Raw genomic sequence first — 23,808 nt, 5'->3', positions numbered from 1 at the left:
CCACATCTTGTAGAGTACTGTCTGGAGTAACAGTCGTCATGGTTTAGTTAGTTGGAATGCCATGGGGGTTGGACTTGCAACCTGCTGGTGTGCACAGGGAGGCTGCCTGCTTGACACTGCTCTCACCACAGGGCCAGGTGGCCTTTTGATAGTGACAACAGGGAACATGACTTCGTTGCAATGCTATACTTTCTGCCCATAGCCTAACTGTAAAAAGAACGCCTGGTTCAATGTTGTGAGGCTTACTGCCTCTGTTGGCTAGCCTAGGCCTAGACCTGGAAGCTTCTAGCCTCCTAGAATCTAACCTAGGCCTAGAATGTTTTCAGCCTTAGAGACTTACAGCTAAATAAGCTCACTCGGTCTTGTTCTTTCTGAGCTCTGGCTGGTTCAACTTAGCTGTTGTGACTCAAACTCCTCTCCCAACTGACTGATTCAATCTGGGTTTTCTCTCAGCCTCTGAATTGCTCTGCTTGGCCTCAGACTAACTGAAGCAATCTGCTCTAATCTCCTGGCTCCTCATTCTCTGGCTCATTTGGTCTTCACCTGTGTTCTCTCTTTCTCTGCAGCCTGTTTCTCCATTACTGTCCTGTAAAACTTCATCCTCTCGTTTTCTGCATTGTCCCTGCAGTAGCTTCCCTTTCCTCATCTCCTTGAGAGTTGAGTGTATCCTAGTGTGTCAGATCGTTCTCTGATTTGTCACTGTTTCTGCCACTCAGTTAGACATCACTTTCAAATGTGGGTGCTTCCTTCTACAAACTAACTTTGCCTCCATTGTTTGGGATTAAAGGCATGCACCACCACACCTGGACCTAAGCTTTTCTTTACCTGAAACTTGCTCCATACCAGGCTGGCCTTCAACTCATATCAGTTTGCCTCTGTCTCCTGGATTAAAGGTGTGTCTATATTCCAGCCCAATCACACAGACCTAGAAGGTGTGTGAATGTGATCTCTTGCCAGAGCAGCGATGTTTTGGATTAACATTCCTCTACACTTAACCTTGCTTTTTTTTCTGATTTGTCAGCACATAAGTGCATTGATATTACGGAAGCAGGAAAGGTTTGAAGCCTGCAGAACTGGGAGATGTTCAATCCCTTGTTTCTTTTCATAGTATCTTAATCCAAATTCTGCCTGATCAGAAGACCATTTTCCTTGTTACTTATGAAAGTAGTGTGTTTTATTTAAAGTGTGAGGCCCTAGAATCATCCCCAGCACCTCAAAAATCAAACAAAAGAACAAGATAGCATTGCTGTATCATTCATTTAGATTTATATCTCCTACAATGTTCTGAACTGTAATATATCATCAATAATTTTTTGTACTTGAAGTAGAAGACCTAGATATGATGTCACTTTAGTAAGGTGTGATTTGGGTATTGGGTTTTGCAAGCTTGTCCCTTAGCCCCTTGCAGCATGAATGAATAGGTATCTACTGTATAGGATTAGAGTTTAGCTCCTTTAGACTTCCCCCCAGAGGGGCCTCATGTAGCCCAGGCTGTCCCCGCCTTACTGTGTCTGAGACGGTTCTTGTGACCCTCCTGTGTGCTGCACTACTGTGCGGGGCTGTATGGTGCTGACTATGAAGCAGGGGCTTTGGGTGTGGTAGGCAGGCACTCTGCAAACTGAGCTGTATCCCTCCATCTTTTTCTTTCCTTGCAATTTCTCCTCTTCTTCCTCCCAACCTCTTTGAGATACTGTCTTGCCCCGTAGCCTAGTCCTCCTACCTCAGCCTTCTGTGTGTTGGGATCAGGTGTGTGCTGTCATGCCTGGCCTTTTTTTCTTTCGGTTACAGGGGATTGAGATTGAACCCAGGGTCTTGTTCCTGCTAGGTCAATATAGTTTATTTTCAGCTTTAAGACATTTACTTTCATTACCAAGTTTTGGAATCCCCTACTTTCTGTATAGATAGGCATATATATGTGTGTAATCATTATATATATAATCATTAAGGATATATAATCATATATATATCATTATATGTATATAATATTTATTTATTTATTTATTTTGTGGTGGTTCTTATTGGATCCAAGATGCACATGTGAGGCATGCACCAAGCTGCATCTTTAGGCATCATTTTCTTTGCCCTTTAAGGGAGCTTTCTTTTAGGAATAACAGGAGTTATTTGCTGAGGTGCCCTGGGAGCTCAGCAGCTGCATGGGAGAGGCGGCCGTGAGTTCTGTGGAGAACAGTTGTAATCTGTGGGGATGGAGAGACGGGACAGCCATTTTCTGAGGGTGGCCTTAGTAGAGACCTGGATGTTGAAACAAGAAAGGCAGGCCAAGCCCAGGGCAGGAACAGAGGGATGGCAAGTTGAAAACCTTCACCCAGCACGCCAGCTGGGACTAGAGGAATGAGGGTCAGAGCCCAGGAGTCGCAAGTCTTGGCATTGTATGAGTTTTCAAAAAGCACAGAATTTAAGCAATACAAGAGTTTGTTTTCAGAAAGCTTTATAGATACAAAGCAAGAATACTCATGATGTCGTTGAGAAGTGAGTCATTTGTTAGAAACTCGAAGCCCGGTGAGGAACAAAGGTGGGCTATTATTTTTGAGGAAAGTTGCATTTGAATGCGTATGTATTTGCCTGAATGTTTCACAGTACCAAATTAACATAGGCCAAATCAGCAAAGAAGTCAAACTTTCCAAACTTCTTTAAAATGGCTAATAGTTGCAAAACAGGACTCTGAAATGTGTACAATGACTACAGTTTTAATATAGCGTTAGTCTATTATATAGGTTATTTTGTGAGTTTTAAAGAACTGAAGTCAGTTTTAATGATAAACTCTAAATGTTTATTTTTGATTTAATATAAGATCTTTCACTAGCTAAAAACTTATAAACCTAAATTATTTCGATAATATATATTGAAGTTTTAGAAGACTGAATTAAATCTATATTAAAATTTCCCCTCTAAAAACTGCTGTTAAAAACATATCTTTTAGTGTACGCCTTTAATCACAAGACTTGGGAGGTAGAGGCAGGTGGATCTCTGAGTTCAAGGCCAGCCTGGTCTCCATAGTGAGTTCTAGGATAGACTACACAGAGAAACCCCAACTGGAAAAACAAACAAGTAAACAACAACAAAATTTTTCCATTTAGACAGTAATATACTCTGTAATGGTGCTGTAGCTATTGAGAATGCCCTGTTTTTACAAAGTGTTTTTCTTGTAATTTCAGTCCTACAAGATTATCAATTTTGCCCCCAGCTTGCTCCGGATCATAGTCTCCGACCATGTGGAGTTCCCCGTGCGTCAGGCAGGTAAGCTGTGTTTTCAGGTCACCGAGAGTTACAGTGTCTGCACAAGACTCCAACAAGATCGTGACAGGCAAGGGGCCAGCATGGCTCCAGGAGGGCCTCAAAGCCCTGCCCTGTTGGGAGAGCCTGGCATTCTGCTTGTGGCTGCTGGGCTTGTTCATGCCTCACACACCCGTAGGGCATCACTGATTTGACTTGGGGTGTTCATGAAAACTGTAAAAAGTACCAAGGAGATGCTACAGGGACCACCAGGGGAGCTGAAGGCCTCCTGGGAGGGGTGTGGTGAGTGTACACTATCTAAATGTAAGGAACGTCAAGGAATTCCAGTATAATTACAAATAAGTATCTGAAATCTCTTGAAAAACTAGGAAGAACACACAAAATACTTCTGAGGCATAAAAATACTTTCTTTTCTCTTGGGAAGTTTGTTGTAAATAAATACTAATATTTACTAATAATTATCTTTTAGTAATGCTGCTGTTAATCTTAAACAGCTGCATAACCAAATCACCACACAGACAGACACTGGGTTTATTTAGTTAACCTAGAACACAATGCTGGGCAATAGCTACTCCATCCTAAACCTCCAAGCCCTCATAGTTTCCTAACATTTAGATTTCCCACATTATACTTGCCTTTAGTGGTATCTTAGGTCCAGTCCATCTCTCCACGCAGTTCCAAGATCTCCCCTCCAACTCCCTTTCCCAGCTCTCACTAAGCTCTTCTCTCGCCCCTTCTCCTCCCACCCCTTTCCTGCCCTCTAGCTCCTCCCCTCTTTCCTGTTCTCTGGCTCCTCCCAGCTCAACATTGTGTCTAGTTGCTTTATTTTGTCCTGTTTACACAAGAGTTGAGACAGGCTGCTTAGAATGAGTATCACAATGCAATATCCGGATTGAAACCAGAGAGGGGGAATCGGCATTTGAATGAACAAGGGTAAGGTGTATACATTTCAAAAGAACATTATACCAACAAAAGTTATTGATGGATGCTGAGTTTTCATGTCTACACCTGAGTTCTTTTTTTGCTATTTTACTATCTTTGCTTTCATCCATCCATTAGTTCCTGCCTCTTTAACATTGTTGTTTCCATTTTGCTTTTCCAACTTTGACAATTTATCTAACTTTTTTCTTTCTTCTTTTTCTTTCTTTTTTTTTTTTTTTAACACAGTGTTTCTCTGTGTAACTTTGGCTGTCCTGTACTCACTTTGAAGACCAGGCTGGCCTCGAACTCACAGAGATCTGCTGCCTCTGCCTCCTGAGTGCTGGGATTAAAGGTGTGCAACACCATTCCCGCCTTTTTTTTTTTTTTTTCAAAAAGTGCCAGGAATTGGACTTTTGCTTTAAATATGAAGTTTATTTTTATATCAGTGGGCTCTTACACAATTCCATGATGTGTGTCTTCCCTTCTTACTCTTCCATGAAGTTCAGGTTGGTTTAGAATTCATGGTTGTTCTGTGTTAGCCTCTCAGATTCTGGGATTAAGGCATACACTACCATGTCCAGCGTTCCTTTTACTATTGCATGATTATTCCTACCCATCACATTATAGAATATAATAATTGTACTAAGATAAACGAGATACTTAGTTCATAGTTTGGTTTAAATTAATAGCCTTTACACACTCACACACACACACTTCCACCTGCACATATGCGTGCGCACACCCCCACACACACTCATACACACTTCCACCTGCACATATGCGTGCGCACACACACACACACTCACACACACACTTCCACCTGCACATATGCGTGCGCACACACACACACACACACACACACACACTTCCACCTGCACATATGCGCACACCCACCCACACACACACACTTCCACCTGCACATATGCGTGCGCGCACACACACACACTCACACACACACTTCCACCTGCACATATGCGCACACACACGCACACACACACACTTCCACCTGCACATATGCGTGCGCACACATACACACACACACACACACACACACACACTTCCACCTGCACATATGCGTGCGCACACACACACACACACACACACACACACACACACGCTGACATAAGCACATGTTCATGTTTACCATGCTGTATACTTTTTAAATTTTCTGAGCTTTTTATTTTGTTTTAATTAACTTATTTATTTGCTTTACCTGCCAACTGCAGCTCCTCCCTCTCCTGCCATCCCTCCTTCCTCTGTCTCTCCCCTCCCCCAGCTTAAGGAGTCGCATCAGAGCTGAGCATGTCCTCCCCAAGGCTGTAGTGCAACCCTAAAACATCAGAATGTATGCAGGAGGGCTTCTAGGAGATCAGGTTCATGATTTACTCAAATATTTGAACAATACAGAGCATGGTGTTGTATTTCCATTGGGGAAATGCTTTTATCATCTGTTTTAATTTACATTGAAATTGGGGTAGAAACAACCTTGCTGAGGCAGAAGGGAGAGGCCGAGCTGAGGAAAAGCTGGGGTGCTCTTCACATTGGAGAATGTGTGTTTACACTAAGTGTCAACTGGACTGTTTAGAAAGCCTCCTGCTCCTTCTCTTTTATCTATTTTAGACAAGATTTCACACTGTAGCCCAGGCTAGCCTTGAACTGTTTGGCTCAGATTGGCCTGAGGCTTGAAGCAGTCTTTCAGTGTCAGCCTTCCCAGTGCAGGGGTTAGAGGTGTGTGTCCCCGTGTCAGTGCATCTCTTGTGCTGTGGAGCTAGCTCAGTGCTTGACCTGCGAGTGTGAGGACCCAGGTTCTGATCCCCAGAGACTTAGATACAGGCACGTGGTGGCTTCCTGTCACCGTCACTTGAAGGCAGAGATGGGACCCTTAGAGCAAGGCGACCAGCCCCATATGGTAACTTCCAGATCTGTTCAATCTGCCTTGGGAAGTGAGTTGGAGGGTGACCAAGGAAGGATTCATGGGCTCCTACTTTCACACATGTGCACACACTATCTCTCGCACATGTGCCCTGAATATACATATATGTGCATACCACACACATATGTAAAAGATAAACAAAACAGTCCTATAGCAGTAATTCAGCTAATTTCTTTTAAGGTTTTTTGTTCAGTGTTCAAAAGAATAGAAACAAAGTGGTTGATTTATGTATTTTGAGAGACATAGATACAGATTTCTTGAGATTTCTAAACATATTTAAAGGTGGATGTATATTTCCTTATGAATTATAAATAATAAATCTCTCAAAGGATTAGGTGAAAATTACCAATGCTGTAGGACCACACAGACTCCTGAGTGACAGTGCAGGGTGATAGGGACAGGATTGGCAGCACACAGCAAGCAGCTTTCTCCTGATGTCACTATGTTTGCGCTCAGGCTGAGACATGTACATAGTGCCGTGCTCATTTCTGTGTTGCATAAAGATGTCCTCTGGCTTGATGAGATCCTGCTGTTCGACCCCATGTCAAACTCTTGAGTTCTTCCTGTCTCCCCTTCCCAAGTCCGCTTTTGCACTTGTAAGGTTTTCCGTCTCTGTTGGGCATTCTGCATGGAAGGCTGATTTAGCCTTGGGTTCTGTGAGGCTGAGTTGAAGTGGGCTTCCTGATGGCAACAGGGCTGTTTTTCTCCTAAACTCAGCTGCCATCTACCTGAAGAACATGGTCACACAGTACTGGCCAGACAGGGAGCCTCCTCCAGGAGAAGCGATATTCCCGTTCAACATCCACGAGAATGACAGGCAGCAAATCCGGGACAACATTGTGGAAGGGATAATTCGGTCTCCGGATCTGGTGAGGTAGGCCCTCCCTGGCTGTGTGGTCTAAGGAGGCAGCTGCCCTTGGCTGGGACTGCCTGATCTTCTACTTTGTTTGTGCGTATGGTTTTGTTTTTGTGTGACATATATCCCAGGCCATTCTCCAGTCTACTACGTGACCAAGGATGGCCTTGAACCTCTAGTTCTCCTCTCTCCATTCTCAAGGGCTAGGATTACAAGTGTGTACCACTATGATTGATTCATACATGGATCTGGAGCTTAAACCCAGGACCTCATGCATTCTGGGCAAGATTTACCAACTGAGCTATGTCTCTAGCCCAGGAAATGCATTTTTAGTTCTATATATTAGCATAGTTGTGGAGTTAAAATTTTGCAATCTTAAAATAGAAGCAAGTTTCCCTCAACATATGAGCCAGTAATCATGCTTCCTTTGCAGATTGAGGGGGATGCACAGGTAAAACAGTGGTAGAGGTGAGATTGTTTAATATCAGTTATCAAATGCGACTATGATGAGGACAGGAAAGGAAAGGAGGTTGGAGGGCAGTGGGAGTAACAGAAAGAAGAGCATTGAATTACTGTCAGCTGCTCTTCTCAGCTAGGAAACAGGTGTGCTCACGGAAGAGAAGCGCCCTTCTTCTCATTGTTTGCCCACAGACATTCCCGGAACCTCTCAGAACCGTGGTGTGTTCTGTGGAGGTGCTTGTTTCCTGATCTGCAGCATCCAGTGGTTCTACAGCAGCAACAGGGCTCTGCCCATCTTGTGCTTGGCATGGCGTGAGCAGTGGACCATGGGGCCCATCTCAAGATGAAACCCTGAAAAGTGAAAGTTCAGCTTGCCTACAGACAGGGTTGTTTAAGGAGCAGCTGCTGGTAGTAGACAAGAGATCCCTGTTTAGTATGAATTGGTCTTTTGTGGCTTTGCTCCATGCTGTAAGGACCCCTGAAGATGTTGTCTGATTTTGTCTAAAAGTGATATAGAGAAAAATGATTTGATACCATAAGAATTTATAGTATGCTGCTTATTTATTTCCAGTTTTTGTGGACCTAAGTTGTTGAATATTCAACAGAATGCTAGTTTATTATTTATTTTTACAGTTTGGGATCCTGGGACTGGGGGTGTGGCTCAGCTGGTAGACTGCTTTGCTAGCATGCAGGAGGCTTTGGGTTCAGTTCCCAGCACTGCACACAGTGGTGTAGTATAGTGTGGGGTAGGGTACATGTGTGAATCTCAGTAATTGGGGTATAGAAACAGGAGGCTCAGAAGTTTAAGGTCCTCTTCAGCTGCATATTGCACGGGATGTCGTCAGGCTTGGCTACATAAAACCTTCTCACAAATAAACAGCCCACCAAAAATTACAAGTTGGAATCTTAAATTGCCCGGGTAATTTCTACTCAAATGGCCTTGTGAAGGCATTCTTGGTAATAGCAGTGGGAAGCTGGAGAAGGGACATTTTTGTTTCCCCTTTTTTTTCTTTCCAATCTTAATTACATATAAATCCTACTGAAGAAGTGAAGACTGCGCTAAGTGTTAGGGGAGAGCATCTTACCTACCCTTTTTCTGTTTTATTTCTTTTGTTGCTTTTTCTTCAGTTGTTTCTTTGGCAATGGTTCCTAGATATCTTGTTTTCAGAAATTGCCTAGCAAACTCATATTTGTTACATTCTAAGTACAAAAACTAGTGTGTGTTTTCATTGTACTGGCTCCTAACTGATGAGAACTAGGTTTGTCCATTTGATAGGTGTGTGTGTGCGTGTGTGTGTGCGTGCGTGTGTGTGCGTGTGTGTGTGTGTGTGTACATAGACCTTATACTCAGGGAGGTGCTCCACCAGTGAGCCACATACCAGTTCTCGGCTTGCCCATGTGGTAGAGAGATGTGTATTTGCCTATAGATCTGTATTTGTGTGTGTATATGCATATCTATCTCTCATCTGTGTTTATATAGCTCTGTTTATATTTTTGTGTGTATGTACGCATCATCTGTCTCTGTGTGTACATAATCTATGTCTTTCTGGTTATCCCTTCTTTCTTTGTGCCTGTCTCTGCCTGTCTCTGCCTGTCTCTCTCTGTGTCAAGTTCCTGCCCCCAGTGCCAGCTCCACTGTTAAACATCCAGACGAGGTGCAGGGCCCACTAAAATGCTTTTAGGATAAGACTCTGTTTTATTTATTTGCGGGTTCCCGCGTTCTGTTTATTTTCAGTAAACAGCACCACTGAGAAGATTCTTAGCAGGCTCACGTTTCTCACCCTGCACGTGTGTGCAGTCTTGCTTCATCAGTTAACAGTGCATGCATCGTGTGCCATGTTATACATCCCTTAGATATAGACAGGTGAGCGCCCTAGCTTCTGACAGTACACGCTGGGGTTCACAGTTTGAACTTCAACCTTACCCGTGCTCAGTGGTGCCTGCCTGTAGGTGTGTAACAAATACTACAGTTCTTTGGTGGATCGTACTTTAGCTGCTCACATTTGGGCATTTTCTTTTCCACCTTACAGAGTCCAGTTGACAATGTGTCTCCGAGTGATCATTAAACATGACTTTCCTGGTCAGTGGCCTGCAGTGGTGGACAAGATAGACTACTACTTGCGGTCACCGAACAGTGGGAGCTGGCTTGGCAGTTTACTGTGCTTGTACCAGCTGGTGAAGACCTATGAGTAAGTTCACCTCCACAGGCTGCGAGAACAGGGGGCCGTGGGCTCGGCAGAATCGGTTCACTGTGGAGAACCCCGAGTTCCCTTGCTGCCCTTGCTCAGCGGCACCCGTCCTTTCTGGTGTACTGCTGACTGCTAAGCTGGTGAGTGACAGGCGCCTCTGTAGCTGCTGCTGCAGAGACACGTCAGAAACCAGCTACTTTTCTTTTGTAAGAAAAGGTAGAACGTGTGAAAGTTCTTTGGGATATGTTCATGAACACTGCTGATGAGGTACAGGACTTGGATGGATTTTAAGATCAGTACTGCTTTTGGATGTGCAATCCTGCAGCTTCCCTATGTTTTGAGACAAGGTATCACTTGGTAGATGTAGCTGGCCTTGAACTCAACAACCGTTATCCTGCTCTAGCCTCGTGAGTGCTGACTGAAGCCCAAGTAGCTTTCCTCTTGAAGATGATAGTTCAGAAAGTATTTTAGATAGACAGCAGAAGACGTGAGCTTGACAGCACCTAGGCTTGTGAGGTCTGTTCAGGGTCAGTGTCGGGTGGTGTGGAGAAGCCTTCTTCATGCTATTTACTGTACACAGTGGCGTGTCTAAGCTGGGAGGTCAGCTTTCGCTTTATAGGATGAATTATGTCTTCGTGAAAGTTAACTTAAATACTAGAAACATTCCCGAATAGTCTTGCATCCATCCATCTTCCGTCCCTCCCTCCCTCCTTTCCTCCCTTCATTCCTTCCTTCCTCACTACTGCACAGTGCATTGACCCAGGGCCTTTTTCAGGAGACACAGCCCCAGCCCTTGGCATTCTCAGATAGGTTTTGCTTTATGAGTTCAAGCCTTGAAATCATGATCCTCTTGTCTCTACCTCCTGAGAACTGGGATTGCAGGCGCCCAGTTTTGGGCTCTTAAACTAGTCTAAACCTTTTAAGAAAGATTATGTGTCTGCCTGAAACAAGAATTTATTCTCTTAGAGTTTCTTCCAACTTAGAAAATTGAAGCCTGTGTTTTACATGTTTTTGGTTTTATGTGGTTAACAAGTTTTGTTTTTCTTTTTTTTTTTAACCGATCGTTTATAGCTCAGTGTCTCAGTGTGAAGGAGAAATCATCACCTTTTTTTATTCTCTGTCCTTGCTCGTGTAGATATAAGAAAGCAGAGGAAAGAGAGCCCCTGCTGGCAGCCATGCAGATATTCCTGCCTCGACTTCAGCAGCAAGTCCTGCAGCTGCTCCCCGATGCCTCCCATTACTCTGTGTTGCTGCAGAAGCAGATTCTGAAAATCTTCTATGCTCTGGTTCAGGTTGGTTCTACGGCAGAGGACAAACATGGAACCCTGTATTTGTGTCTGCCTGGTTTAAGTGTCTTAGGTTTTTACCTTATCTCAGAAATTAACTCGCTTAGTCTGATCCCTGACTATCCAAGTTTGGTATCTGTGTGCTATCTAAAGTCCCAAGTCATAAAGAACCCAGGCATTGCTTGACCCAAAACTTCAGCCTAAAATCAAGGCATCATGTCTGCAGGTTAGCTGCAGTGGTAGGAAGAGATGAGGGAAGCAGGGTCCTTCATCATGGGGGAGTCACATTGGTGGCCTTTTCTCTTCTTCAGCCAACTTGAAGCCAACAGGGGTTTAGTGGCTCATGTTGTGGGGTGTCCCTGCAGGCTCACAGCACAGGGAGAAGCCCTCAGGGTGATGTAACGATGGAACTCCGATCAGCCTCATTTTGGTAACTAGTGCTGGCCCAAGACTCTTTGGAGTCTGACCCAGATAATGTTGCTTCAGCCATATTTAAGCGCAGCATAATTTTGGGAAAAGTATTCCGATAGCAGTTAACCCCATGAGTATGACAAACCTTAGGGCATGTTTACACTGAGGCTCTTCTCAGAGTATATACGGCTTTGTCCTGAGATGGTTTTCTTGGCTTTAGAAGCAGTGCTCAAGATAAGGGTCTGAACTGAGGTAAACATCATGCCTGCCCGAAGATAACAGAAGTCACAGGCTGCTCTTAAGTACAAAGCACATCTCTCCCGAGGATAAGTTTCGTGGCCTGGAAGTGAAGTTTAGGGTTTTAGGGAAAAGTCTGGGATAAACAAAATTAATCTTCTGGGAGTTCTGCGAGGAGCCTGGCCTGACAGGTAGCGAAGGGTTGTCATTGCTCACTACATTGTTAACTCTGTTTTCTCCAGCACGCCCGACAGTGTCTTCCTCTGCAGAGAGCAGCTGTGTAGATAACTTCCCCAGGCTCCCCGCTCACATGTGTGCTCAGGCCTTTGCCCTCTGCACATTTTCCCTTTTCTTATGAGGACACTAGAGCAGCTACTAAAATGGCAATTAAAAAATTACTGGAAGAAAGCAATAGAATGTCTTTAAACTTTGAGAATATTCAACATTGAATCCTTCAAAAATAGGAATAAATTATTTCAGCCTGGGAAGAAGACTTGGGGTTAGCCTAAATGGAGGAATGGATTAAAGCTCTGTGTGTGCTTTCTTGCTAATTCCTTACTCATGAGAGTGGTTTAGTTGAGCTGGAAGGCAGGAGAGCTGGGGTGTGCTCTGCTTCACTGTGGCTTGAGCATCTTTGGACTGCGTTAGCACTTGTCACTGTAGTCTCCTCTCAGAAACCTTTTTTTCTTCTGGCTTTTGGAGACTGCCTCTCTAGTCCTGGCTGTCCTGGAGCTCACTACGTTAGACCCAGCAGGCCTCCAAGTCACAGAGGTCTGCCTGCTTCTTGAATGCTGGAACTAAAGGTGTGGCAGAAGCTTTTTTTTTTTTTTTTCATCAATTACACTTTATTCATTCTGCATCCCCCCATAAGCCCCTCCCTCCTCCCATCCCAATCCCACCCTCCCTCCTCCCTCTGCTTGCATGCCACTCCCCAAGTCCACTAATAGGGGAGGTTCTCCTCTCCTTTCTGATCTTAGTCTGTCAGTTCACATCAAAAGTGGCTGTATTGTCCTCTACTGTGGCCTGGTAAGGCTGCTCCCCCCCCCCCCCCCAGAGGGAGGTGATCAAAGAGCAGGCCAATCAGATTATGTCAGAGGCAGTCCCTCTTCACATTACTATGTAACCCAATTGGACTCTGAACTGCCCTGGGCTACATCTGTGCAGGGGTTCTAATAAAGGCAATTGAAGGAGGAAGTTAAAGGAAGAAGCAGATCTGAGAGAGAAGAAAGTAGACTATTAGGAACTACATTCTCGCAGGTTTTGTGAAGTATTTGGGTGGAAAGCTGCAGGGCCTTGTCTTAGGAATATTTGAGATCTCCTCAGCAGACCTTTTCTGCTGGGGCATCATAGCAACAGCCATGTGTTTGGGGTGCACTAGCCTTTTCTCTGGGAAGACAGAGCCTGGCATTGTCAGGGACATGAAGACTGTGACATGAGCTTTCTGTGCTTTCTTTACCTACTTGGCTAATTCACAGGTAAACAAGAATCTCTTATCATATAAAAACAAACAAACAAAACAGGTTGGACCACTACAACAGCTTTTAACTTTTGGTGATCTGTTATATATCAATAAATACGGTAATGTGCTCTTCTAACTGTTTTGGTAATCTGTTATATATTAATACGCTAATCTGCTCCTCTGGAGGCAAAATTAAAAAAATCTATTTGAGAAGTGAAACTGCAATCATTGTGTAAGTCAGAATTCGAATCGACTGGCTGGGATACAGAAGGGCTAGATGAACTGCTCTTAAATGTCTAGTTCAGTGAGACTGATTTGTCTTAAGTATGGGCTCTCTGTGTAGCACTACTTGGCTTTTGCACACATGTCCGGGAGCCACCACTTCTGCTGATCCCGGCCTGCTCTTCCGCTGGACCCTGGTTCTAGCCTGAACGCCTCCCTCCCATATGGCACTTAGAGTGTGACCTTTCTCAATCTTTTATTTTATTTTATTGTATATATATTTTGAGACAGTCCCGCTGGGTAGTGGTGGGCTCACACTCATGTCAGCCTTCCTGCCTCAGCCTCCTGAGTGACGGGAGTACTTGTGTGAGCCTCCGGAGCCGGCTTACAGGTGTGACCTTACATCCCCTGTCCACCTCCTTCCTCCTCATCACTTGCGTTCTTACCCTTGAACTTACACAGGTTCCCCACTGGAGGGTGAGCTTTGTGAGACCGTACTGATGGTGCCTTTATGAAGATGCCGTTAGCACCTAGTGGGGGCAGCCCCGTGCAGCCCATGACACAGCGGGGGTGGGGAGCCTGAACCACAGCACTGTGGGTACTGGGCCACAGAGCGGGGATTGAAGAACTTGGGATGTGTTTAGGGAGGTGAAGTTTTCATCAGGTGCTTACACTGAAAAGTCTGATCCATGAAGCCGGAAGGTGGTGACACAGGCCTTGAATCCCAGCACTTGGGAGGCAGAGACAAGCGGATCTCTGAGTTCAAGGCCAGCCTGGTCCACAGAGTGACTTCCAGGACAGCCAGGGCTACCTAGAGAAACCCTGAATAGAAAAGCCAAAAAAGTTTTCTACACGAAGAGACAAGTTGTAAAAATGACTCAAAATATATGTTAAATAAATGAGACCTCATTGATATTAAATCTTTCCTTTTAAAGGTAGACCAGAGAAACAAGTAATGACATGTATTTTTCTAAATTTAAAAGATTTATATATAAAAACCAGGTGTAGGTTTTATACATGTTTGTAATTCTAGTGTTTTCAAAGTAGAGATGGGAAGGTTAAGGTTTATCTATTTATTTATCATTTTTATTTATTTTTAGTAGTTTTTTCTTTTATAATTTTTTTAATAATTTATTGAAGATTAAGATTTCAGGGCTATCTTTGGCTCCATATCATCTCTGAAGCCAGCTTGGGCTACAAGAGACCCTGTTTCAACACGTCAGTGAGAAAGGAGGCTGTGGAAGTGGCTTGGGTGTGGGAATGCTTTCCCTGAGGGCGTGAGACCCTGAGGCTCCTACACTCAGGAAGTGGGCGGAGCGTCAGGGAGATGTAAGCCCTTGTCACCCTCTACCTCCCAGAAGTGTATGTTTGATTATGGATTTTTTAAAGTTAAATTTCTGGCTGAGTCATGGATCATGCATTGCTGTTTTCTTGCTCCGATGTTAGCAATTTGTTGCTTTACTTCCTGACATTAAGCTGATGTCCGTGAGCCGGAGGCTGACTGTCCACTGCTGCTCTGTTTTCTAGTACGCGCTGCCTCTGCAGCTGGTCAACCACCACACCATGACAACGTGGATGGAGATCTTTCGGACCATCATTGACAGGACAGTCCCTCCGGTATGTCGGGCCCTGAGGAGAGCCTGCAAAAACAGATTCACTGTCTAGTCTACGCTTAGGAAAAAAAGAAAAGACAACCTATTATCTTATACATAAGTAATAATGTTTACTTTAGAATATAAGCTCAGCAAGAATATTAAAATAGTAACTGTGTTTAACTTTACTTAAACTGGTTAAAACATTTTAATTCTTGCTATATATTCCTCTAGTATTTTTTCCTGCATGTATATTTAGAGTTTTACTTCTAAAAATAGTAATGTAGCTATACCCTCATGATTGTTTTTTCACCAAAAGGAAATATAAATATTATTAATACTTTTCTGGCTATAACTTCCTTAAGTTATAGCCAGCTTTTTAAAACTGATTTTTATTTTACATTTAAACTTTTTTTTATTGAATGTGTACAGGTAGGTGGTATGCATGTATGTGAGTACACCAAGGTGTGTGTTGAGGTCAGAGGGTACTAAGGGTTCTTTCTTTCCACCGTATGGATCTGGGGCTCAAACTCAGGTTATCCAGATGGGTAGTAGGCACCTTTACCTAATGCTGGCCCTTGACTGTCCCTAAACTGTCATTTTAATGGAGTGCTCCATTGCTGGACATTTGGGTAGTTTTAATGTTTAAGCTCCTAACTCTAAGAATGTGGTTTATAGCCGGGCACGGTGGTACATGCCTGTAATCCCAGCATTTCTGAATGCTGGGGCAGAGGTAGGAGGCCAACGCTACACAGAGAAACCCTGTCTTGAAAAAAACCAGGAAAAAAAAATGTAGTTTAGGTGTGGCTGGGATGGAGTGGTTGCTTCCTGAAAGTGTTGGGCCTTCGACAGACCTTGAAAAGCAGAAATGGTGCTTAGGCATGCACTTCAATAAACAGTGGCTGCCGGTGCACACTTGGTCCTCAGCCACCTGTCTTACAGGTGAAAGTGCCCCATGATCTGAAGTAGCAACAGCAGTGCCTTTTCCGTCTGTCAGATTAACCTTTGTATTTTCACATCTCGATTGGCCTGGAAATGACTTCTGGACTTTTTGTGTCTGTGTCTTTTACTTATTCATGTATTTGGATGCCAAGGTTGAACCGGCAGCTCTGACATGCTAAGTTCACTGTCCTTCGTTGTCCTTCTCCACTGTCCATGTTGGAAATGCTTATTCCGAATTGTAGTCTGCCCGTGTAAGCAGTAAATGGTTCAGTGGTTTTGACAACCGTCTTGGCCACGTTACACTCAGAACTGCATTGCCCTCTCAGTTCAACACCGCCTCCCTAAGGATGAGTGTGAACATGTAAACTGGCCAGAAAAGCTTTGCATCACTTACTTCATTCTGAAGTGTCTTCACGCAGCGGTTTCATCTCATATAGCTATGACTCACTCTACTCCAAAACTGATGCTGTTTTTTTAAGTTCTCTTGGGCAGAAGTCTGACTGGGATGCTCCTCTCCTCTCAGGAGACACTTCAAATTGATGAGGACGATCGGCCGGAGCTGGTGTGGTGGAAGTGTAAGAAGTGGGCGCTGCACATTGTCGCTCGCCTCTTTGAACGGTATTCTCCCTGATGCTGACGGTGTGGCCTTTGGCACTGTGCTGTTAGCTGTACCAGAACTGAGTGGCTCTTTGATGTTACACCAAATAGGATTTGGTCTTTTGTTCTTGTCTTTAAAGCACAGAGGTAGCTGGGCATAGTGATGAGTGCTTCTCTCTTAGGCCTCAGGGAAGTGGAGGGCAGAGGGCCAGGGACTTAAAGTCATTCTCAGCTACAGAGTTGGAGGCCACCCGAGCTCTAGGAGACTGGTCTCCGACCGTCAAAAGCCAAAACCGAAACCCTGCAGACAGCAGAGTTTTACCAGCTGCTTAAAGTAGGTGTGTGCCCACTGCCCCAGGGAGCAGAGCAGCTGGGCAGCCCTCTCTGGCTGTTCTACTCTGCATAACATGGAAGGCTTCTCACTTCCCCAGTGGGGAGCTCCCAGTGGGATTATGCACGAAGATTCATGTGGAGACTGGGCTCCGTAAGTAGTCAGTTTCATTTTGAAAGCTTTTACTGAGAAACATGTCAGGTCTACCATTCTTATCCTTTCGAGGAGTTACTGGCTTAGAAGTTCTGTCCAAAATGGTAACTGTATTTTAGAGTCTAAGTATTCCTTCTGATTCATATCGCATCTTGTGGAAAAAGAGAAAGTGTTCGTTTTATGGCCATAGGATCCATCTTTCTGTAGCTGTATTCGAAGTAGCAAGCATGCTTTGTTTTTAACTTCACAGTGCTTAGATGTTTCCTCTTTGAATTTTAAGGTATGGAAGCCCAGGAAATGTCACAAAAGAATACTTCGAATTTTCTGAATTCTTTTTGAAAACCTATGCAGTGGGAATTCAGCAGGTAATATAAGCTTACACTTTTAAAATAGAAGGATGGCTGTTATTGCGTGCTGTATCTATCTGTCTTAAAGTAGAGTGCTAACAAAGTAACTTGTTGCACACCTGAAGACGAAGGAATGGAGTTTGATGCAGGGTGGCTTAATGAAAATTCAGCATCCTCCACCTGCTTTCATCGCTGCCCTTCCTGACTCCTACACTGGAAGGAGGCTCAGATGATGACATGGACCTTGCCAGGGCTATACTCAAGACTTACGTGTTTCTTACTCCTTTGAGTTTTGCCTTGTGTATTGAGTATTTATACAATAGGAATAAATTTGTCTCAAGAGTCGTGAACCTCAACATTCACCCCATCTGTGAACTGCTGGAGTCAGCGAAGGGGCCGGTCCTGCAGATCTAAGGCTGCAGGGTCTCCATGACACAGGGCAAGGTCAGGATAGCTGAGAATAGCCCGAGAGAGGGTCCAGTATTGCTAGTACAGCAGGAGCCTCAGTTAGACAGTGACTCAGTGCAGTGAAGGTTTGAAAGACACGCTGCAGCACACTGCAGCCTCCAGGAGGTATTTTTCTTTTGGTGGAGAGTATGCGAAGGTGGAGTGGTGGGGAGATTAGGAGGTTTGGGGTGCATGATGTGAAATTCACAAAGAGCCAATAAAGCGTTAAAAAAAAAAAAAGAGTAGTCCAGCTCAGGTGCCAGTGAAGACTGTCAGGTCAGAACATACACATGTTCATGGAAGTTGGAGTATTCCACATAAGGAGAATGTGAAAGCTGCTGGTGTTAATAGTAGTTAGCTGTATCAGGATTCTTGTAGGAAAGCTAAGACTGCTTACTCAGACATCCCCCCCTGCGTCAGTGGTACAGAAGGTGTTTATAGGTTTCTCAAATCTCTCAGTGATGTCATAGTAGGTACTTCAAGACTTAAGGTGAAAGGCTTTCAGAAAAGTACTTTGATGTATACATGAGATATTCTCTAGGAAATATGAGTAAATAGTAAGTGAAATGATCTGTCTAGCTAGTCAGAGCAAACACCAGCCTGGTTAAGAAACTGACCAATTATGTCTTTGGCTCTTTTCTGCTGCGGTTAAATTCCAAGAAGTGTCTTGATGTTGATGGCACTTGAAGTGTGTTTAGAATTTTCCACTGTTGTTTAAGCATGTGTGTATATACCCATGCTTACATTTATATTAAAAATAAGTACCCAGGTGGTGGTAGTACATTCCTTTAAACCCAGCACTCAGGGAAGCAGGGGCAGGCAGATCTCTGTCTGGTCTACAAAGCTACTCCAGGACAGCCAAGGCTATACCAGGAAACCCTGTTTTGAAGAACCAAAAAACAAAAACCAAAAAAACAATTCAGAGGTTTAGTCCATTGTTTTCGTGGTCGGAAGCATGGCTTCATGCAGGCATACATGGTGCGAGACAGAATTCTACATCTTGATCAGCAGGAAGAGAGAGTAACACTGGGCCTGGCTCAAGCATTTGAAACCTCAAAGCCTACCCCTTCGTGATACACTTCCTTTAACAAAGCCATGCCTGCTCCAACAAGGCCACAGCTCATAATGTTGCCAGTCCCTATGAAGCTCTAGGGGGCAATTTTCATTCAAACCACCACACCAGCCATGGACTAGAACATAGACTTGTTCTGAGTAGCATATATATAGGCTAGGAAAAAAATGCTTAATATTCAGTGAGCTGTCTCTTAGGCTCACTGTAACACAGACCTATCTGGAAAGTAAAATTCCTGCATGAGTGCTTCTTACACTATCTCCCCAAATCTGCTTGCATGGATCACTGTCATGCCTTAATCACTCCTTTCCTCTTTAATCCAGTATTTTTTTCTGTGTTCCTCCCACTCAACCCCCACCTATTTTCCTTTAGGTACTACTAAAAATTTTAGACCAGTACAGACAGAAAGAGTATATAGCCCCCCGTGTTCTTCAGCAAGCCTTCAACTATCTCAACCAAGGGGTTGTCCATGCTGTGACCTGGAAGCAGATGAAGCCACATATCCAGGTCAGTGTTGGTGGTGGCTCTCTAAACCACTGTCGGTTAAGTTAGTTTTTCTAGAGAAAGTAGGTATTGTTTGTATTTAATCTCTAACTTCTAACAATAACTTCTAGCAATAATTTCTAACAAGTGCAGTCTTACATCATGAAGGGCAAAGCTTAAGCATTTGAGAAGAGAGGTCTTCAGGTCTGTGAGCTGGGAGGATTGCTGTTTGGAAAGAAGCAGAAGAGGCACAATATTGTCAATGTGTTGGTGCGTAGGACTAACGTGGACACAGGAAGCATTTTCAAAATGAGAAATACAATAGCAAATGCAACCCTGGTGGTATTTTCCTTCCACTGGAAATCATGGTGTGTTTAACGTTGATTTGTTAGTGAAGTTCTGTTGCACCATTTGCAAAAGGAGACCATTTGTTCTTTTCTGCTTCTGCCTCCAGTTTAAGGGTTGCGCCTTTCCGAGTCCTCAGTTGGTGCTGCTCTCTCTGCATGTGAACGCAGGCTGAGGAGGATTACTGTGAACTATGGAAAAACTAACGTCAGAGTCTTGTTGGAATGGCCTGTACCTAACTGTTTTGTTCATTTCTCATCTTAGAATATCTCTGAAGATGTGATTTTTTCTGTGATGTGCTATAAGGACGAGGATGAAGAGCTTTGGCAAGAAGATCCATATGAGTACATAAGGATGAAATTTGGTAATTGAGAAGAGTTTTCTCTCAACTGTTCCTGGGTATATAAATACAGCAAAATGTTTATTTCTGGGCAGTTCTGCTGTACTTGATGAACTCTGAAATTCTGAAAGGTTTGATGTTATTTTGCACCAAGGTGCTTGATGCCTCTGGGTGAGGGAGCTGAAAGCAGCTTTGCTCCTCTGTTCCATCAGAGCCTTGCAGAGCCTTGCAGAGCGGTGTGCCGCCCAGGCTGTGTGGCTGTCACGGGGCCATCTCTGTGCTGTGCTGCCGCATTGTGCTTGTGTTCTTGCACATTTCAGAAACTCCTCAGCTCGGTTTGCTTTCCTTCATTGGCTTCGCTGTGTGGCCCAGGTCCTTCCGGGGTCTTTTGGGCTTGGATCTTTGTAGAAGCTGTTGAACTGAGTAGGTTGTCTGGTAGCGACTCCGCCTTTCTCTGGGTGAAGCCCTGTTGTTAGCTGTTACTCTGTAAGTCTATATCCCATAGCTGAGATAGGTGAGAGATATTCATTTGCTTTATTTTATATTCTTTTCTCCTTTCTCATTTCACATTCTCCTGGTCTTGATTGGCACTAGTCTGCCTTCAGTAATGTTGAAGCACAGGTGCTTGTTTAAGATGTGTTGAAGGTACTGTGAGAAGAGTGTTTCCCTTGTTGAGTCAGGTGTCCAAGGTGCTGAAGTTCAGCTGAGACTCCTGCCTAGGCCTGCACTGTGGCGTCGTTCATAGGGCACAGCATCTCTTCCTCTCAGGAGAAACAAGGGAAGGAGCCACGTTGACCGTGTGTTCTCTCCATTCTGTCTTTTCCCTTGACAAGTCGGTGTTCTGCATAGGGTTTGCTTCCCTCTTTTCCTGTGTCTGCTCTGTGAAGACGGTCTTCCTTCTGTTTGTGCCTTGTGTGTATGGGTATGTGTGTGGGTACCCAGGGAAGCCAGAAGAGAGTGTTAGATTCTTAGAGCTGCGATTATAGGTGATTGTGAGCTGCCTGATGTGATGCTGGGGAACTGAACTTGGGTCTTCTGGAGGAGCAGCAAGTGTTCTTAACCTCTGAGCATCCCTCCAGCCCTTTGTTAACTGCTCACTCACCCCTCCACCCTTCTTACCTAGCACCTGTTTGTTTCTGTAATGTACAAGGTATTTGCTTAACTTTCCATAACCTCACATTATTTATTTTTCAGGTATTTAAGAACTGTCACATCTAATAGCCCTGGCATCTTTAGACTGTAACACAACAATAAAAAATAAGCTCTTTAATGCTTTTGGCCCTCCTGCTGTGGTATTTACAAATTCACCAGCTGAGGTGGAGAGGTGGCTCAGCAGCTACAAGCACTGGCTCCCTCTCCAGAGGACTCAGGTTTGATTCCCAGACCCGCATGGCAGCTTACAGCTGTCCGTAACTCCACTTTGAGGTCTGACACGCTCTTGTGGCCTCGGGGTGTACAGACATGCGTGAAGGCAAAATCTCACACACAATAAATTTTTTAAATTTACAAGTCTGTTAGAAGAGTATTGGTAACTGAGGAATAATCGCCGAGGTGCTTTTCCTGTAGCCATTTTCTCCAGCACACTGAGTGGTTGCTCCAGACGTAGGCACTGTGATTTCGTGTGACCGCAAGGAGAAAGGGACCACCTTCCTGTCTCAGCATATTGATTTCTATTCATACTGACAGTTTCATTATCGTACTGTGCAGTCAGATTGCAGCCAGTTCCCGAGAACAGTGCTTTTCGATTTGTAAACGCTGACCTGGGCTCTGGCCTCGATGTTGTGGGAGCCCGAAGGTGAGGCAGCAAGTTTGTGTCCTATGCACAAGCGGTTCAGGCTCATTAAGATGGTGATGTTAGCTGTGAGCAGGGTAGGATAAGTGTACTGTGGCAGCAGGAAAGGGCCTGGAGCCCTGGTGGGAGGCTGGAGTATAGTGCTCAGCATGGCGTAAGCGTGCGTGCGTGCGTGTTTGAGTCTCCGTGTGTGAGTGTGTGTGCGGTGCTTTGGAGAAAGGGTTTCTCTGTAGTCCTGGCTGTTCTACAGCTCACTCTGTAGACCAGCCTGGCCCCTGCCTCCTGAGCTGGAATTAAAGGTGTGTCCCACCATCCCCACCACCATTGGCAAGTTTTCAAGTTCTCAGTGAAACAGCTTGTGAAATCACGGAAGTTTTTATTCTGTTAAGTGGTGTGTAAGTCTTTCAGTCTCTACTACGTAATCCGCTTAGTGCTGTAAAGTGCCGGGTCCCATAGAACTTGTCCCGTGCAGCTCCTCTGCTTGTAGCTTCTGTCCTTAGAGTCCAGGGGTGGCTTCCCCCGCCCACTGGCTGCTGCTTTCCTGTTGCTTGACAGAACAGGCCAGGTGGGTTCTGCCTGTTAGTCACTCTGTCCTTGCCCTTTCCCGTTTGTTCTTTTGGCCTGCTTGCTGTAGTACAGTCATGTAATCCTTTCTCTTATTCTTGCCATGTAAGCGTCTGTGTTTGAGCCTTGCCTCCCTAGAACTGAGGCCAGTGCCTGGCGCATAGAACACTAAGGTTTTGTTGCGTTTAATAGACGTGAAGTACTTTCTTGTGTTCAGGGAGAGAAATGCTGGAGATAACGCTTTTTCATCTTACCACTTGAAAGCACACAGAACTTGCTAAACATGCTAAGTCATACATTAAATAATGCACTAACGCTGTGGGACTGTGACCTTAACATTGTTACACTGTAAACACTGGCTAGGTTTAAAGTCTGTATAATAAAGAGCTGTGTTTTTACTAACAATATTTATTTTGACATTTTAGATATTTTTGAAGATTATGCTTCTCCCACCACAGCAGCCCAAACCCTCTTGTATACAGCTGCAAAGAAAAGGAAAGAGGTATACAGTTATCCAGTCATCCTTTCTTCCCATCCCCCACCCCAAATCAGGGTTTCTCTGTGTAGCCTTCACTGTCTTGGACTGATGAGTTCTGCCCCCCGAGTGCTAGGATTAAAGGCGTGTACCACCACGTCCGGCCACGGTTGTCCTTTTTAAGTTCAAAACTGAAAAGCAGTTTGTTGATTTGATATTCTAGTATGTCCTCGGTATTTGAAAATTTATATAATTACTACTTATATACTGTCACTTTAAGTACTTTTATTTTTGCTGAGGTGAAAGGTTGAAGTATCTTTGATACCTTCTTGAACATATAGTTGATGAATAAAACACAGTAATATAGCTTTAATCTTGGAAATTAATTTGCAAATGCACAGCATAATTAACATGGTGGTGATAGGGTGGAGATTCATGCAGACTGAATAAATTCTTCTGTTTCTTTAGGTGTTGCCAAAAATGATGGCGTTCTGTTATCAAATACTAACAGACCCGAACTTTGACCCTAGGAAGAAAGATGGAGCTCTGCACGTGATTGGCTCCCTGGCTGAGATTTTGTTGAAGGTTCAGACTACCATTTTCTTTTCCTTTGTGGGGTGTGTGATGGTGTGTGTGTGAGCATGTGCATGCTCACTGGTTGGGAGGCTAGGGTCAGGCGTCTTCCCGTGAGGCTCCCTGCTTTATTTTTATCATTTCGCTCATTTGCATATGTGTCTGTGTACATGTGCATGTGTGGTGCCTGAGGAAGCCAGAAGGTGTGAGAGTGCCTGGAGCTGGAGTTACAGATGGTTGTGAGCCGCCATATGAGTGCTGGGACTTGAACCTGTGTCCCCTGGAAGAGCAGCCAGGGCTCCTAAGTGCTAAGCTATCTCTCTAGCTGGTATTTATTTATTTTTAAATAGGCCTCTCATTGGCTTGTGACCTAGCAGTTACTAGACTGGCTGTTGAGCCCGGGGGCTGCCTGGGGCTGTCCTCCGTGCCTTCCCCGGCTTGTGTTTCCATGTGCACTGCAGGTCACGCTGCATGCCACTCCTGACCCCGGGAGTCTCATGCTTCCATCGCTCACCCCTCAGCTGAGCCAT

At 44.5% G+C, this 23,808-nt stretch overlaps 1 protein-coding gene across 5 annotated transcripts in view; it reads left to right on the top strand.

Moving 5' to 3' along the window:
* The window catches only part of Ipo8 (importin 8), a 53,639-nt gene that overhangs the window by 1,709 nt on the left and 28,122 nt on the right, over positions 1-23,808 (top strand). For 4 of the 5 annotated variants that reach the window (XM_021636438.2, XM_021636437.2, XM_021636440.2 and 1 more), the window contains exons 2-12: positions 3,174-3,255; positions 6,824-6,980; positions 9,452-9,610; positions 10,746-10,902; positions 14,753-14,842; positions 16,283-16,377; positions 17,121-17,205; positions 19,079-19,213; positions 19,799-19,898; positions 22,656-22,732; positions 23,174-23,290. In XM_021636438.2, the coding sequence (XP_021492113.1) occupies positions 3,174-3,255; positions 6,824-6,980; positions 9,452-9,610; positions 10,746-10,902; positions 14,753-14,842; positions 16,283-16,377; positions 17,121-17,205; positions 19,079-19,213; positions 19,799-19,898; positions 22,656-22,732; positions 23,174-23,290 (1,254 nt within the window). The remainder of the gene's footprint in view (positions 1-3,173; positions 3,256-6,823; positions 6,981-9,451; positions 9,611-10,745; positions 10,903-14,752; positions 14,843-16,282; positions 16,378-17,120; positions 17,206-19,078; positions 19,214-19,798; positions 19,899-22,655; positions 22,733-23,173; positions 23,291-23,808) is intronic. The other variant, XM_060384536.1, reaches the window with a different exon arrangement.

Source organism: Meriones unguiculatus, chromosome 5 (assembly GCF_030254825.1).
Source record: "Meriones unguiculatus strain TT.TT164.6M chromosome 5, Bangor_MerUng_6.1, whole genome shotgun sequence".
Taxonomy (NCBI): domain Eukaryota; kingdom Metazoa; phylum Chordata; class Mammalia; order Rodentia; family Muridae; genus Meriones; species Meriones unguiculatus.
This window is presented reverse-complemented; position numbering and strand designations above follow the sequence as displayed.